At 49.1% G+C, this 15,377-nt stretch overlaps 1 protein-coding gene across 2 annotated transcripts in view; it reads right to left on the reverse strand.

The window, feature by feature from the left end:
* Positions 1-15,377, reverse strand: part of dock8 (dedicator of cytokinesis 8) — a 76,572-nt gene that overhangs the window by 17,143 nt on the left and 44,052 nt on the right. Inside the window, exons 15-29 of one of the 2 annotated variants that reach the window (XM_036980088.1) lie at positions 13,206-13,323; positions 13,029-13,099; positions 12,775-12,919; positions 12,114-12,215; positions 11,775-11,870; positions 11,464-11,698; positions 11,023-11,187; positions 7,092-7,267; positions 6,754-6,849; positions 5,917-6,009; positions 5,655-5,804; positions 5,333-5,446; positions 4,952-5,107; positions 2,294-2,612; positions 1,831-1,982 (exon numbers count right to left, since the gene is read on the reverse strand). In XM_036980088.1, coding sequence (XP_036835983.1) covers positions 1,831-1,982; positions 2,294-2,612; positions 4,952-5,107; positions 5,333-5,446; positions 5,655-5,804; positions 5,917-6,009; positions 6,754-6,849; positions 7,092-7,267; positions 11,023-11,187; positions 11,464-11,698; positions 11,775-11,870; positions 12,114-12,215; positions 12,775-12,919; positions 13,029-13,099; positions 13,206-13,323 — 2,188 coding nt within the window. Of the gene's footprint in view, positions 1-1,830; positions 1,983-2,293; positions 2,613-4,951; positions 5,108-5,332; positions 5,447-5,654; positions 5,805-5,916; positions 6,013-6,753; positions 6,850-7,091; positions 7,268-11,022; positions 11,188-11,463; positions 11,699-11,774; positions 11,871-12,113; positions 12,216-12,774; positions 12,920-13,028; positions 13,100-13,205; positions 13,324-15,377 lie in introns of both variants that reach the window. The other variant, XM_036980087.1, reaches the window with a different exon arrangement.

Raw genomic sequence — 15,377 nt, forward strand, 5'->3', positions numbered from 1 at the left:
AATCCCAGTTCCACAATAAATGTTTGTTTTGTTCGATAAAGTCCATAATTTATGTCCAAATACCTCCTTTTTGTTCGCGCCTTGAGTTCACAAATCCAAATTCACGACGCGCAGGCCAGACGAAATGTCAAAAAATTCCATTCATACATCAAATGATGTATATAATTAATCTTTAGAATGTTAACATAAATCTTCAATAATGTTTCAACCGGAGAATTCCTTTGCCTGTAGAAATGTAATGGAACGCAGCTAACTCTCACGGGAACGTGCCTGAATGAGCTCGTGGCACTCTGCCAAACACCTGACTCAATCAGCTCTCATTCCTCCCTCCTTCACAGTAGAAGCCCCAAACAAGGTTCTAGAGACTGTTGACATCTAGTGGATGCCTTAGGAAGTGCAATCGGACCAAATTTACACTGTATCTTGGATAGGCAAAGAGTTGAAAAACGACAAACCTCAGATTTCCCACTTCCTGGTTGGATTTTTCCTCTGGTTTGTGCCTGCCATATGAGTTCTGTTATACTCACAGACATCATTGAAACAGTTTTAGAAACTTTAGAGTGTTTTCTATCCAAATCTACTAATAATATGCTTATCTTAGCTTCTGGGCCTGAGTAGCAGGTAGTTTACTCTGGGCACCTTATTCATCCAAGCTACTCAATACTGCCACCCAGCCATAAGAAGTTTTAATGCACAAAATGGGCCATCAAAATAAAACGCTCATATAAAGTTTGCACGTGAAAACTAATTTCTAAGATGGATACTTTCCGTAAAAAAAAATTATATCTCACTTCACTCGCGCATTAAGCATAGAGTGAGTCTTGCAACGCCAGTGCTGGGCACATGCGCAGGTCCAATACACCGCTGCAGTTGACTGATGAAGATCATCAAAGGTTAGTGATTCATTTTATCTCTATTTCTATGTCGGCCTGACGTCGCCTAGCAAGCCAATCGCAGAATGTGACGACAGAACCGGAGCAAAATCGTACAAATCTGGCCCAGGTTGATATCAAGATTTCACATTTGGTAACATCGCGCAGTGTGAAGTGGTAATCGCCAAAGACTGAATCCGAGGTACAGTCTTGCAAAGGCCTTCAGCAGACTGGTAGAGGAAGGGGATTAGAGATGTACACTTTAAAGTGGACAGATTCACTGCAATGTGATCGGAGATGTAGTGTGGCTTATGGAGTCTCCTTTTGGAGGAAACAGGTGCCCCCCATTTCACTAAGGGGTTGAGTTGGATGAATACTCAGAGTAGACCAGTCATCGATAGCATTGTGTATAGCGCATATAGGGCATACATTCATCTAGCACAGGCAAGTTGTGAGAGGAGGGACAAGAGTGAAGGTGTTCAGTGGCTGCAGTGTCGCCGTGGCTACGCTTGATGGATGTCTTGTGTTGCTCAGGACAGCCCAGGTCACTTATGATTATAATGCCTGCCCATAAAGCATCTCCCGTGTGTGTGTCTGCGTGAGTGAGTGAACGAGAACGAGAGCGAGGGAGAGAGAGAGCTGGCGTCTCAGAATGGATGGAGTGCGGGTGTGCATCTGACAGCTCATCAGTCTACCTCACAGCAGCACACCTGTTACAATGCGCCAACACACAGGCGGACACTGCTAGCCACAAAAAACGCAGAGCAATTATACACCAAGTTTGTGGGCAAGTAGTTGACTCCACTAATTGAAATGTTAATAAAATCACTTTGATGCAGTTTGAAAAGCAAGCTTTCTCCAGGTCTGATTGAGGAACTCAAACATACAGTATGTGCTCGGAGGTGAAAAGAGAAAGTCCCACTGATACGAAACCATAGCAACATTCCTACAGTCTTACCACAGACGCCATGGAAGGCAGGGCATTCCTCGCCAAGGTGTTGAAGGGGTTGCCGGCGATCGCCATGGCAATAGACTGATTGATGGGCGTGACGTTGTCGGGGTCTTCGTCTGATCCACCCGTCTTGTTCTTCCCTCCGCGAGCCTCGGACACTACAGAGACACACAAGGGTCAAATACTTTTTTTGAAAGTAGTTTTAAGCTTTATTTAGACAGATTAGAAGTTACTAAAGGGTTACACAGAGGTAGAGAGAGGAGAAAGTTGAAAGGGTCGTCTCCGGTGGGGAGTGGCATATTTGTTGAGAGCGGCGATTGTTACCAGCCACGGCTCTGCACCAAACACTCGAAACACAGTTCACATAAACCCAGTTCCAAACCAATCAACCAACTCCTTAGCCAGTGTACATTAAGTGCACATGGGTACGGTCTAGGGGTGGATATGGAAATGTGGCCAAGGCCAGTACCTGTGAAGTCCAGGTAGTTGATGGAGTCAATGATGATGCCCACCAGGGGGAGGTAGAGAGTGGCCACCTTGGCCCTGACCTCAGGCTGGGCACAGCGCTGGTCCAGGTCATGGGCACACAGCAGACTGTAGGTGGCATTGATGGCCTTCATCTGGACCTTACCCCTGTGTGTGTCTACTGACCCCTCTGACTCCATGTCCAGTGCAGCGCTGAGCTCGGTGAGCAGTAGACCAGTAAGGTAGTGCTGCTGTTTAAACTCCTGGGACAGATCAAACAGGCCCAGGATCCTCTGCTCCTGGAAACTACATGAACTGGAGCTCTGCAGAGAGAGACGGGGAAGAGAGACGGGGAAGAGAGACGGGGGAGAGAGAGAGAGACGGGGGAGAGAGAGACGGGAGAGAGAGAGACGGGAGAGAGAGAGAGAAAGAGAGAGACGGGGAGAGCGAGAGAGACGGGGAGAGATAGAGAGACGGGGAGAGATAGAGAGACGGGGAGAGATAGAGAGACGGGGAGAGAGAGAGACGGGGAGAGATAGAGAGACGGGGAGAGATAGAGAGACGGGGAGAGAGAGAGAGACGGGGAGAGAGAGAGAGACGGGGAGAGAGAGAGAGAGACGGGGAGAGAGAGAGAGAGACGGGGAGAGAGAGAGAGAGACGGGGAGAGAGAGAGAGAGACGGGGAGAGAGAGAGAGAGACGGGGAGAGAGAGAGACGGGGAGAGAGAGAGACGGGGAGAGAGAGACGGGGAGAGAGAGACGGGGAGAGAGACGGGGAGAGAGACGGGGAGAGAGACGGGGAGAGAGAGAGACGGGGAGAGAGAGACGGGGAGAGAGAGACAGGGAGAAAGAGACAGGGAGAGAGAGACAGGGAGAGAGAGACAGGGAGAGAGAGACAGGGAGAGAGAGAGACAGGGGGAGAGAGAGACAGGGAGAGAGAGACGGGGAGAGAGAGACGGGGAGAGAGAGACGGGGAGAGAGAGACGGGGAGAGAGAGACGGGGGGAGAGAGACGGGGGGAGAGAGACGGGGGGAGAGAGACGGGGGGAGAGAGACGGGGGGAGAGAGACGGGGGGAGAGAGACGGGGGAGAGGGAGAGAGAGAGAGAGACACGGGGAGAGAGAGAGAGAGAGACGGGGAGAGAGAGAGAGACGGGGAGAGAGAGAGAGACGGGGAGAGAGAGAGAGACGGGGAGAGAGAGAGAGACGGGGGGAGAGAGAGAGACGGGGAGAGAGAGAGACGGGGAGAGAGAGAGACGGGGAGAGAGAGAGACGGGGAGAGAGAGAGACGGGGAGAGGGAGACGGGGGGAGAGGGAGAGAGAGAGAGAGGGAGAGAGAGACGGGGGGAGAGGGAGAGAGAGAGAGACGAGGGGAGAGGGAGAGAGAGAGAGCGAGACGGGGGGAGAGGGAGAGAGAGAGAGACATGGGGGGAGAGGGAGAGAGAGAGAGACATGGGGGAGAGGGAGAGAGAGACGGGGAGAGAGAGACGGGGAGAGAGAGAGACGCGGAGAGAGAGACGGGGAGAGAGGGAGAGAGAGACGGGGGAGAGGGAGAGAGAGAGAGAGACGGGGGAGAGGGAGAGAGAGAGACGGGGGGAGAGGGAGAGAGAGAGAGACGGGGGGAGAGAGAGAGAGAGACGGGGGAGAGAGAGAGAGAGACGGGGGAGAGAGAGAGAGAGACGGGGGAGAGAGAGAGAGAGACGGGGGAGAGAGAGAGAGAGACGGGGGAGAGAGAGAGAGAGAGAGAGACGGGGGGAGAGGGAGAGAGAGAGAGACGGGGGGAGAGGGAGAGAGAGAGAGACGGGGGAGAGGGAGAGAGAGAGAGACGGGGGAGAGGGAGAGAGAGACGGGGGGAGAGGGAGAGAGAGAGACGGGGGGAGAGGGAGAGAGAGAGAGACGGGGGGAGAGGGAGAGAGAGACGGGGGGAGAGGGAGAGAGAGACGGGGGGAGAGGGAGAGCGAGAGAGAGAGACGGGGGGAGAGGGAGAGAGAGAGAGAGAGACGGGGGAGAGGGAGAGAGAGAGAGAGAGAGACGGGGGGAGAGGGAGAGAGAGAGAGAGAGACACGGGGGGAGAGGGAGAGAGAGAGAGAGAGACACGGGGGGAGAGGGAGAGAGAGAGACGGGGGGAGAGGGAGAGAGAGAGAGAGAGAGAGACGGGGGAGAGTGAGAGAGAGAGAGAGACGGGGGAGAGGGAGAGAGAGAGAGAGACGGGGGGAGAGGGAGAGAGAGACGGGGGGAGAGGGAGAGAGAGAGAGAGATGGGGGGAGAGAGAGAGAGAGACGGGGGGAGAGAGAGAGAGACGGGGGAAGAGAGAGAGAGACGGGGGGAAGAGAGAGAGAGACGGGGGGAAGAGAGAGAGAGACGGGGGGAGAGAGAGAGAGAGACGGGGGGAGAGAGAGAGAGAGACGGGGGGGAGAGAGAGAGAGAGAGAGAGAGAGAGAGAGAGAGAGAGAGAGAGAGAGAGAGAGAGAGAGAGAGAGAGGTGGGTGAGAGAGTGAGAAGAAGAGAGAGCAAGAGGTAGGAAATGAAACGACAAGGAGAGAAAGAGCACTTCACACAACAATACTTTCCCCCGACTTAACAATACTCCACTATAACCTGAAATCCCAAAGCCAGGTTAGTGCTGCGGACTGGCCGATAGGATTTTGACTGACATGCAGACTGACCTGTGAGGAGATGGATGGGCATGGGGAGGCAGGTGCGGAGGCGGGACTACTGAAGTAAAGGCTGAGGTTGAGGTAGTGCTCATGACTGCACAGGATACGCAGGAACTCCAATCGTATACTGATCATGGTTGGCATGGAAATGCTCTTTGCCGACATCTGGAAATAACCAATCAGAAAGGTTATGGCAGGTCACATGGTTAAGTTATTGACATGGGATATGGTCAGCGACAGAGAAATAGAGTCTAGAATTGGTCACCTCCTTTGTAGTTATGCTGTAAGCAACTTCCTATAGGTAACTACCATGTAATTACCATATTTTGTAGTGTCACTTAAAATAGGACGGTTGAATATTGTGGTTTGGAAGTGTATTGTGGTAGTGACCTGGTTGCAGTAGTTTTTGACCAGGGTGAAGACGAAGCCTCGGTCCATGAGAGACAGCAGGTCATACAGGAAAAAGGCAAGGCTGATGTTGACCTTCTCTGCCTGCTCCATCTCCTAACAATAACAACAACAACACAAACAAACAAACAGTTGATTTTTTTTTTTCAAACAGTTGATACCAGCCAACGGTCTCATTAGAGAGACAAGATCAAATATTTTTTTATTTTTTTATAAAAATTAGTATTGGAAGTTAAGTGATGATATGATGAATTGAGTCTACAAAAAAAGTGCTAGCGTATATGAATTATACACTGTTATGAACCTTCTGCTGTTTGACCAGGATGGTCCCTATCTCGGCGGTAACCACAGAGACGATGGTGGCGATGTCATCTTTGAAGCGGTCTGAGAAGCGGCTCCTGCGAGGGACGTCCTGCTTCTCCAGCTGAGACACATGCTGGGCCATGCTCTTCACCTGGAGAGAGAGAGAGAGGCGCACACACACACACACTTTTTGTAATCCATAAACAACTCCATTAAGCAAAACGCACTAAGGCTATATTGTAAAATACATTGTACACACTTACCAGCAGTTCAAAGAAGAACCAGGCGTATTTGTATACATTCTCTCTGCAGACTCCTGTGCTGACCACCATCTGTAGAGCCAACTCTTCATGGAACTGCTGTCAGAGAAACAGAGAGCCTTGGGTCACTACCACCACTAATACAGTAGTGTCTGCTAACCTATATGTAGAACACAGCGTACTCTTTATAAGAACCACATCCATCCCGACTATCTCAGTGGTACTTCTTATAAGCTAAACCTATATGTTAGCTAGCTAGATAGCGAGATGGAGAGATAGAGACTGAGACAGTCACATTATAGCTGGTGGCTACAATCCTCAGTTCAACACAAACCAGAGCTAGCCAATCCACTGTGACCCCAGCCAGGGAAATCAGATACACCGTTTCAAGGGAAGGGTCTTATTTGCACATGGCAGACAACACAAGAACAGCATCTCAAAGTGATTTCATTTTGAAACACACACACACACACACACAATCTGATGTCTGTTAAGTCTGAGACTGTGTAGAACCTCAGGTCAACGTCATGTTCAGCTTCTATATCACATGCAGTGTAGTTTGCTCCAGAACCATAGAACCACACATCACACTATATGGAAGATATTACTGGCTACTACGTAATATCCCGACGAGATGTATAAATAGCATTCTACTCAGAATGCAAATGGGGATGTTATTGTCAGTGTTTAGCCAGTATGAAAGACACAGTAGTTTACAGAAGTTTACATGTTAGTATATGCTCTGGCCTTCTCAGTATAATACTGCCCTCCACTGGTGACTGTTGGTATCACAGTTGTGAATAACGATTTATTACGGGGGCTCTTTCTGGTATGCGTTACCTTTCTGTTGGAGGGCCGGGTCCCGCCTGTAGACCTCTGAGGGTGGCTGCTCGAATCCACATAGGTGGACATGCGACAGCCTGGATTGTTGTAGCCCTGACGGAGAAGACCGCAACAACGGGGTGGTCATGAAGAACCTGAACCACACTGGACCATCTGGGTTATTGGTGCTTTAGAAACACAGAGACAAACAGACATGTCTGCGTCCCAAATGGCACCCTATTCGCTATATAGTGCACTACTTTTGGCCAGGGCCCACAAGTTGCCATTTGGGACACAGACATGGATTTGCCGTGTGTGTTACCCACTCAACCACGGCTCTGCATGTGTATCAGTACCTTAGCTGACAGGATGTTTTTGACCTCTGTGTCCTCTGCACTGTGTGGAGCAGGGATATCAGGGTTGCTGCTGCTGCGGAGCCGAGACTGCAGTAACATGGCTCCTACTGTGGAGGCCGAGGCCCGCCCCATAGTACTGTAGCGGCCCTCAGTGGGAGGTAACACCCCATCTGGACCTGGACACACAGGGGAGAGCCATGTCACTGGCATGATCTACCTCGTCACACCTCGCTTTACACACTGAACCTGCACACTGATCCTAAACACTAAACCTGCACACTGAACCTAAACCTACACACTGAACCTAAACCTACACACTGAACCTAAACCTACAGAGTGAACCTAAACACTAAACCTGCACACTGAACCTACACACTGAACCTAAACCTACACACTGAACCTAAACCTACACACTGAACCTAAACCTACACACTGAACCTAAACCTACACACTGAACCTAAACACTAAACCTGCACACTGAACCTAAACACTAAACCTGCACACTGAACCTAAACACTAAACCTGTACACTAAACCTGCACACTGAACCTAAACCTACACACTGAACCTAAACACTAAACCTGCACACTGAACCTACACACTGAACCTACACACTGAACCTAAAGACTAAACCTGCACACTGAACCTGCACACTATACCTGCACACTAAACCTACACACTGAACCTGAACCTACACACTTAACCTACACATCTATACGGGGCTTGTGAAGTTTGGAGGTGGGGAGTGGAGTGGGAGGTTTATTGGGGGAGAGGGGGGCTGTGGGAGGGTCTCGAATGCTAGAGGGGCAGCTCTTGGGGGAACTGTGGGGGATCTTGGATGGTTGGTGGCCTGGCGGTTGGGAGGTTGGGCCTGTGGCCAAGAGGCGGGAGGTTATTCAAGTCCCCAATTATTTGACTTTGTGGGAGATCTGTCGATGTGCCCCTGGGTGGGAAGCTTGACCCTGGTTGCTCCTGTGGGTCGCTCTGGACGGGAGTGTCTGCTAGATGACTGAATGTAATGTAAATGTTGAGCGGCTTCACTGCAGGTAAGAGGAAGTAAGAATCAAGTGCGAGGAGGGGGTGCTGTGGGATTATTTAAGATACTCTTTGAAGAGGAAGGGTTTCAGATGTTTTCAGACGATGGGCAGGGACTCTGCTGTCCTAGCTTCAGGGGGAAGCTGGTCCCACCATTGGGGTGCCAGGACAGAGAAGAGTTTGGACTCGGCTGAACTGGAGCTGCCCTCCCGTTGGTGTGGGAGGGCCAAGAGACCAGAGGTGGCAGAACGGAGTTGGGGTGTAGGGTTTGAGAATGAGCCTGAAGATAGGAAGTACCAGGGTCTTGTAGTGGATCCGAGCTTTGACTGGAAGCCAGTGGAGTGTGCGGAGGACCGGGGGTGACATGGGAGAATTTGGGAAGGTTGAACACCAGGCGGGGTGCAGCGTTCTGGATTAGATGCAGTGGTTTGATGGCACCGGCGAGGAGCCCAACCAACAGCGAGTTGCAGTAGTCCAGGCGGGAGATGGTAAATGCCTGGATTAGGACCGGCGCCGCTTCCTGTGTGCGGCAGGGTTGTACTCTACAGATGTTGTAGAGCATGAACCTGCGTAGCAAGTCACTGCTTTGATGTTTGTAGAGAACGACAGGGTCACGCAAAGGTTCTTTGCATTCTGGGAGGGGGACACCATGGAGTTGTCAACTGTGATGAAGTTTTGGCAGTGCAGAGAGCCTCCAGGACACAAAGAAGAGCAGTCTCGGTTGAGTGACACGTTTTGATGGTTAGGGTGAAGAAGATGGTTCTGAGAGAGATAGTGTGAGAGTCGGTCAGAGACAGCACGCATAAGTGTTTTGGAAAGAAAATAAAGAAGGGCCTGTAGTTTTTGACATCAGAGGGTGTTGGTTTCCTGAGGAGGGGAGCGATTCTGGAAATGTTTGAGTCAGTGGTCTGGGATGAGGGAAGTGAGAAGGTCTCCAGAGATGGTCGAGAGAAGGGAGGAGGGGATGGGGTCGAGCGGGCAGGTTGTCAGGTGGCTGAACCTCACTAGTCGCAGGATTTCATCTGGAGAGAGAGGGGAGAAAGAGGTCAAGGCGTAGGGTAGTGGGAGTGGGACCAGTGGATTCAATAAGCTGAGTGAATGAAGAGCGGATGTCGACAATTTTCTTTTTAAAGTGGCTGACAAAGTCATCTGCAGAGAGGGAGGAGGTGGGGTGGAGGATTAAGGAGGGAGGAGAAGGTGGAAAAAGTTTCCTAGGGTTAGAGGCAGACACTTGAAATCTAGCGCAATAGAAAGTGCTTTTAGCAGCAGATACAGAGGAAGAGAAGGTAGAGAGGAGGGAGTGAAAGGATAATAGGTCCTCCAGAAGTGAAGTTCTCCTCCATTGCCTCGTAATGAGTCACTCAGCCACAGAGCAGGAGGGGAGGGCCGAGCCGGCCGGGAAGAAAGGGGAAAGGATAAAGTCATAAAGTCATAGCATGCGTAAAGGGAGGTTAGTAGGGTCGAAGAGGCAGGAGGATTTAGCAGAAGGGAGATATGATAGAAGAGGAAAAGAGTAGAGACAGAGAGAGAGAGAGAGAGACAGAGAGACAGAGAGACAGAGAGACAGAGAGACAGAGAGACAGAGAGACAGAGAGACAGAGAGAGACAGAGAGAGACAGAGAGAGACAGAGAGAGACAGAGAGACAGAGAGACAGAGAGAGACAGAGAGACAGAGAGACAGAGAGAGAGAGAGACAGAGAGACAGAGAGACAGAGAGACAGAGAGACAGAGAGACAGAGAGACAGAGAGACAGAGAGAGAGAGAGAGACAGAGACAGAGAGAGAGAGAGAGAGAGAGAGAGAGAGAGACAGAAAGAGAGACAGAAAGAGAGAGAGAGAGAGAGAGACAGAAAGAGAGAGAGAGAGAGCGCGAGAGGGAGAGAGAGCGCGAGAGGGAGAGAGAGGGAGAGAATTGCGACGGTGCATGATCATCTGGGTAGGAGCTGAGTGGCTAGGGTTGGAGGAGAGGGAGACCGAAAAATAAACAAAGTAGTGATCAGAGACCTGGAGGGAGGGTTGCCTTGAGATTAGTAGGCAAACAGCCTCTAGTGAAGAGGAGGTCAAGAGTATTGCCTGCCTTGTGAGTGACAGGGGACTGCAAAAGGTCAAAAGGTCAAAAGAGGCAAGGATGGGAAGGAAAGAGTTGGAAATAAATTAATCGAAGTCAGACATCGGGAGGTTGAAGTCACCCAGTACAAAGAGCGGTGAGCCATCGACAGGAAATTAGTTTATCAAGGTGTCAAACTCATTGAGGAACTCTCTAAGGGCACCTGGTGGGCGATAGACAACAACGTAAAGCTTGAGTGGACAAGTGACAGTGACAGCATGGAATTCAAATGAGGAGATGGACAGGTGAGTGACGGAGAAAAGACAAAATCTCCACCGGAGAAATGAGTGGCCCTGTGCAGTGTTCTCTGGGGTGATCCATGTCTCCATCCGGGCCAGAAAGTCTAGGGACTGAAGGGCAGCGTAGGCTGAGATGAACTCGGCATTCTTGACTTCAGATCGGCAGTTCCAAACGCTGCCGGAGACCAGAAATTCCACGTGGGTTGTGCGCGCAGGGTACACTAAATTAGAAGGGTTGCAGCTAAGGGGTGGGGAGCGTCTGTAAAGCCTACAGGGAGAGGAGCAAACTGGGATAGAAAACACACAGTTGCCAAAGCTACAACAGAGCAAAATGAGGTCATCTGAAAAGAACTAGGTAAAATACTATAGCAATGTATTGGTGTAATTACATAGTTACCCTTCATTTAAATGAGTACTGTTTCATGTATCTTATCTGCAGTTACTGTGTTCAGCGAAGCATATTCTAGTAGTGCTCACGAGGCAAATTTCATGTAAAAGTGACGTCCAGTCTCTTACTCCCATCACCATGACAACGTGTCTGGTGGTACCTACCTGTGTTGAGGAGATCCCGGGGAGGGTCGGCCAGGCGGAAAACCCAGTACAGGTATGTTGCTAGGAGACCGTTCCTACCCTGCTGGTCCCTGGCCAGCTCCTGGCTGTTGTGGAGACTGTTGACGATGGACACCACCGACTCAAAAGCTATCTGGGCTAGGTTGGCTAGGAAATAAATACATGCACACACACACAGTTAACACAACACAGGTCAAACACATCAGGTGAACTCTCCCACTTCCTGTCTGTCCTTCCAGTCTGTCCTGCTCTAGCCGTCTGTCTGAAAGCCCAGGATGCTGACGTCCTCTTAGGTATCGGTCTGTCTGAAAACCCAGGTGACATCCCCTAGATACCCGTCTGTCTGAAAGCCCAGGACAGTGACGTCCCCCTGGGTGCCTGTCTGTCTGAAAACCAAGGTGACGTCCCCCTATATATAGGTACCTATCTGTCCAGCGATGACCATGGGCTGCATGATGAGGGTGAAGAGTTGATCAAAGACCAGGTGGAGGTAGAGGACCAGAGGTTCTAGTCTGGAGGAGGGCAGGGAGATGATGCTCAGCTTCAGCTCGTGCTCCAGCTTGTTCTCCGGAATCTTCTCTTCCCGAACCCGGAGTGGGAACGTCGCTCCGCCCTTCAGGGCATGGCACAACGTGAAGAAACGCTCCAAGTGGTTATCCTGGGGTGGGGAAAGGGTTAAAAAATATATAAAAAATAGTGTGTGTTTGTGTGTGTGTGCATGTGTATAGACTCACCTGTGTGTGTACAGAGGACACAGCCTGTATCTCCAGGTTGAACACTCCTTTGTGGCTCTCCATCCACCTGACTGGAGGGACCTGAGGGGGAATTTTCTGCAGAGAGAGAAAGAGAGAGAGAGTGAGACATATTATTAATTCTGAGCCTACTCACAAGCCTTGCGCTTCAACAAAAAATCTAAACCCAATCAATAAATTAGTAAATCAATCAATAAACGGCAAATAAGTATATTCTATCCACAAGGGGGAGCCACTCCTCTTCACATTCTACAGATATATATATATATTAATATATATTTTTGTTGTCTGGAGAACTGAAATGGACAAATGAACGGTTACCTCAGGTGAGTGCAGTGAGTAGTTGACAGGCAGTCTGTCCAGGGCGATGGGAAGGCAATACTGACCAGTCTGTAATCTGTCACAACTCAGTATAGGCAGCCACTACAGTACACAGAGGGATAGACAGTACATCAGCTAGCAGCACACATTGACTATTGACAGACACTATGGACACCCACGTACAGGAGATAGATTATCTACATATCATTGAGGAGTATCACTTACCAAACATATTGATCATACATACACATGAATGAACTGTTGTGTGCATCGCCACGTTCAGTAGAGTAGCTGCATGTTCATGTAAGACCACGTGAAACCAGTGTGATCCAGATCAGATGAGACCAGGGACTGTATTTATAAAGGCTGTGTTTACACAGGCAGCCTAATTCTGATCTTTTGCCAATAATTGGTCTTTTGACCAATCAGATCTGATCTTTTGCGCATAATTGGGCAAAAAGATCAGAATTGAGCTGCCTGTGTAAACGCAGCCATTACGTCTCAGAGTAGGAGTGCTGCTCTAGGATCAGTATTGCCTTTTCGATCACAATGAATACGATTACATGGACAGGGGGGAGCCGATCCTAGATCAGCACTCCTACTCTGAGGCACTTCATGACTATAGGCCCAGGTGAGACCAGGTGTGAAGGATCAGACTTACAGAGAATCCTATGAATGTCTCACTGGTGGCTGTCTGGTTCTGTTTCTGTTGACAGCTGATGTGGTAGAAGGTAAACAAAAGGTGGTGTCTCTCAGTCAGCCTGGCAGGCAGAGCTATCTTCACCTCCTCATAGAAGTCTGGAGACCTGAGTCCCAGTCACACAGAGAACACAGGAAAAAAATGAAGCTTATTATGTTAGAAAATGTAATATGCATTTCATGCAGTAGTTTTATTATTAGTATCTATCCACTTGCTTGTTATGGTACGTGACTGGGGTGTATACTTCTTGCACAAACTCAGGACCATTTGATTTTCCAAAAATGACCTAGGAGGAAAAAGAAAGCAGAGTAAAATCGATAAAAACGCCCCCAAAAATGGCACAGCGACACACATTGTGTGTGTGTGTGTGTGTGTGTGTATGTCAAACTCACAGGCAGCACACAGCTTGGGTCTTCTCCACTCATAAACTGGATTTTAATGGTGATGTTCCTTGCTGAAGTCAGCCTGTTGACAAAGTTGAGCCGCTGGGGGTACACATAGAACAGGTTCCTGGAGAGAGGGACAGAGAGAGAGAGAGAGACGAAGGGAGAGAGAGGGACGGAGAGAGTGAGCGAGAGACGAAGGGAGAGAGAGATAGAGATTTTTCACAGTACATCCTCATGGTGGATAGGATGGTCTGGGCATTTAAGAGAGAATAATAGTTCCAGGAAAAACACTTGGGATATGCCAATTATCTCTCCTTCCTCCCACCTGTTCACGTCCCTTCACTGATTCGAAAGGAAATAACTGGCATAAGAAATATGGAAACTCCCACGAGCCCATGCCTCCACTAATCCAATTATTTTAGATTTGTGGGAAGTGGTGAGTAAATGCACACTTCAGGAGAAAGGATATATTAAAAAGGGACGCAGCCCAAGCTGTACTTGTAGCCTGTGAAAAGGTCTGTGCTAGCCGGGATCCTTGGGACGTCCCTACCTTATTGAAGTTGACATTTTAAATGGTTAGGGTTAAAGTTACGATTAGGTTATGGTTACGTTTAGGGTAGGAGTTAAAATTAGGATTATGGTTTAAGGGTAGGGACTTCCCGAAGTTCTCGGCTAGCACAGACCCCTGTTAAATGCTAGTGCATTCGGTCAGGTCAGATGGTCAGGAAAAACCCATTAGGCATGTGCAGAGCTCCCACCTCAGAGTTAAGACAGCCTGAGCTTGCACATCAATACTAGACCACTAGATGGCACTCTGTGGAGCTAAGTACAAAATGCATGATATTGCACAATTGCACGGCATCAAAAACAACATAACAAATGTGGTCATCTGTCCTGAGACAGGAGACACACTCTTAGCGTGTGTCCCAAAATGGCACCCTATTCCCTATATAATGCCCTACTTTTGACCACTGTCCTATGGGGAATAGGGTGCCATTTTTAGCGGAAAGAGGAGAAAGGAGTGAAGTGTTGACAGCACTGGGGGTTGTCTCAGGTCAGGCTCTTGGTAGAAGAGTTTACAATGTTGATGGAAACTATGAGGCCTGAAGCTACGTGCTCATTGCGCTGTGGTCAGTACAATCACACCTAGAGACTGGCCGTCTAACATGTGTAAAGCTCACATGAAGGGAAATGTATACATGGCGGTAAGAATGGAGACAGTGAATACACTGTTAGGGGTAGTAAGTAATGGACCAACAGTGCTTGAAGCTATACTACATGACCAAAAGTATGTGGACATCTGCTCGTCAAACATCTCATTCCAAAATCATGGGCATTGACATGGAGTTGGTCCCCTCTTCGCTGCTATAACAGCCTCCACTCTTCTGGGACGGCTTTCCACTAGATGTTGGAACATTGCTGCGGGGACTTGCTTCCATTCAGCCACAAGAGCATTAGTGAGATCGGGCACCAAATCAAATCAAATGTTATTTGTCACATACACATGGTTAGCAGATGTTAATGCGAGTGTAGCGAAATACTGGTGCTTCTAGTTCCGACAATGCAGAAATAACAAGTAATCTAACTAACAATTCCAAAACTACTGTCTTGTACACAGTGTAAGGGGATAAAGAATATGTACATAAGGATCTATGAATGAGTGATGGTACAGAGCAGCATAGGCAAGATACAGTAGATGGTATCGAGTACAGTATATACATATGAGATGAGTATGTAAACAAAGTGGCATAGTTAAAGTGGCTAGTGATACATGTATTACATAAGAATACAGTCGATGATATAGAGTACAGTATATACGTATGCATATGAGATGAATAATGTAGGGTAAGTAACATTATATAAGGTAGCATTGTTTAAAGTGGCTAGTGATATATTTACATCATTTCCCATCAATTGCCATTATTAAAGTGGCTGGAGTTGAGTCAGTGTCAGTGTGTTGGCAGCAGCCACTCAATGTTAGTGGTGGCTGTTTAACAGTCTGATGGCCTTGAGATAGAAGCTGTTTTTCAGTCTCTCGGTCCCAGCTTTGATGCACCTGTACTGACCTCGCCTTCTGGATGATAGCGGGGTGAACAGGCAGTGGCTCGGGTGGTTGATGTCCTTGATGATCTTTATGGCCTTCCTGTGACATCGGGTGGTGTAGGTGTCCTGGAGGGC

Source organism: Oncorhynchus mykiss, chromosome 6, assembly GCF_013265735.2.
Source record: "Oncorhynchus mykiss isolate Arlee chromosome 6, USDA_OmykA_1.1, whole genome shotgun sequence".
Taxonomy (NCBI): Eukaryota; Metazoa; Chordata; class Actinopteri; order Salmoniformes; family Salmonidae; genus Oncorhynchus; species Oncorhynchus mykiss.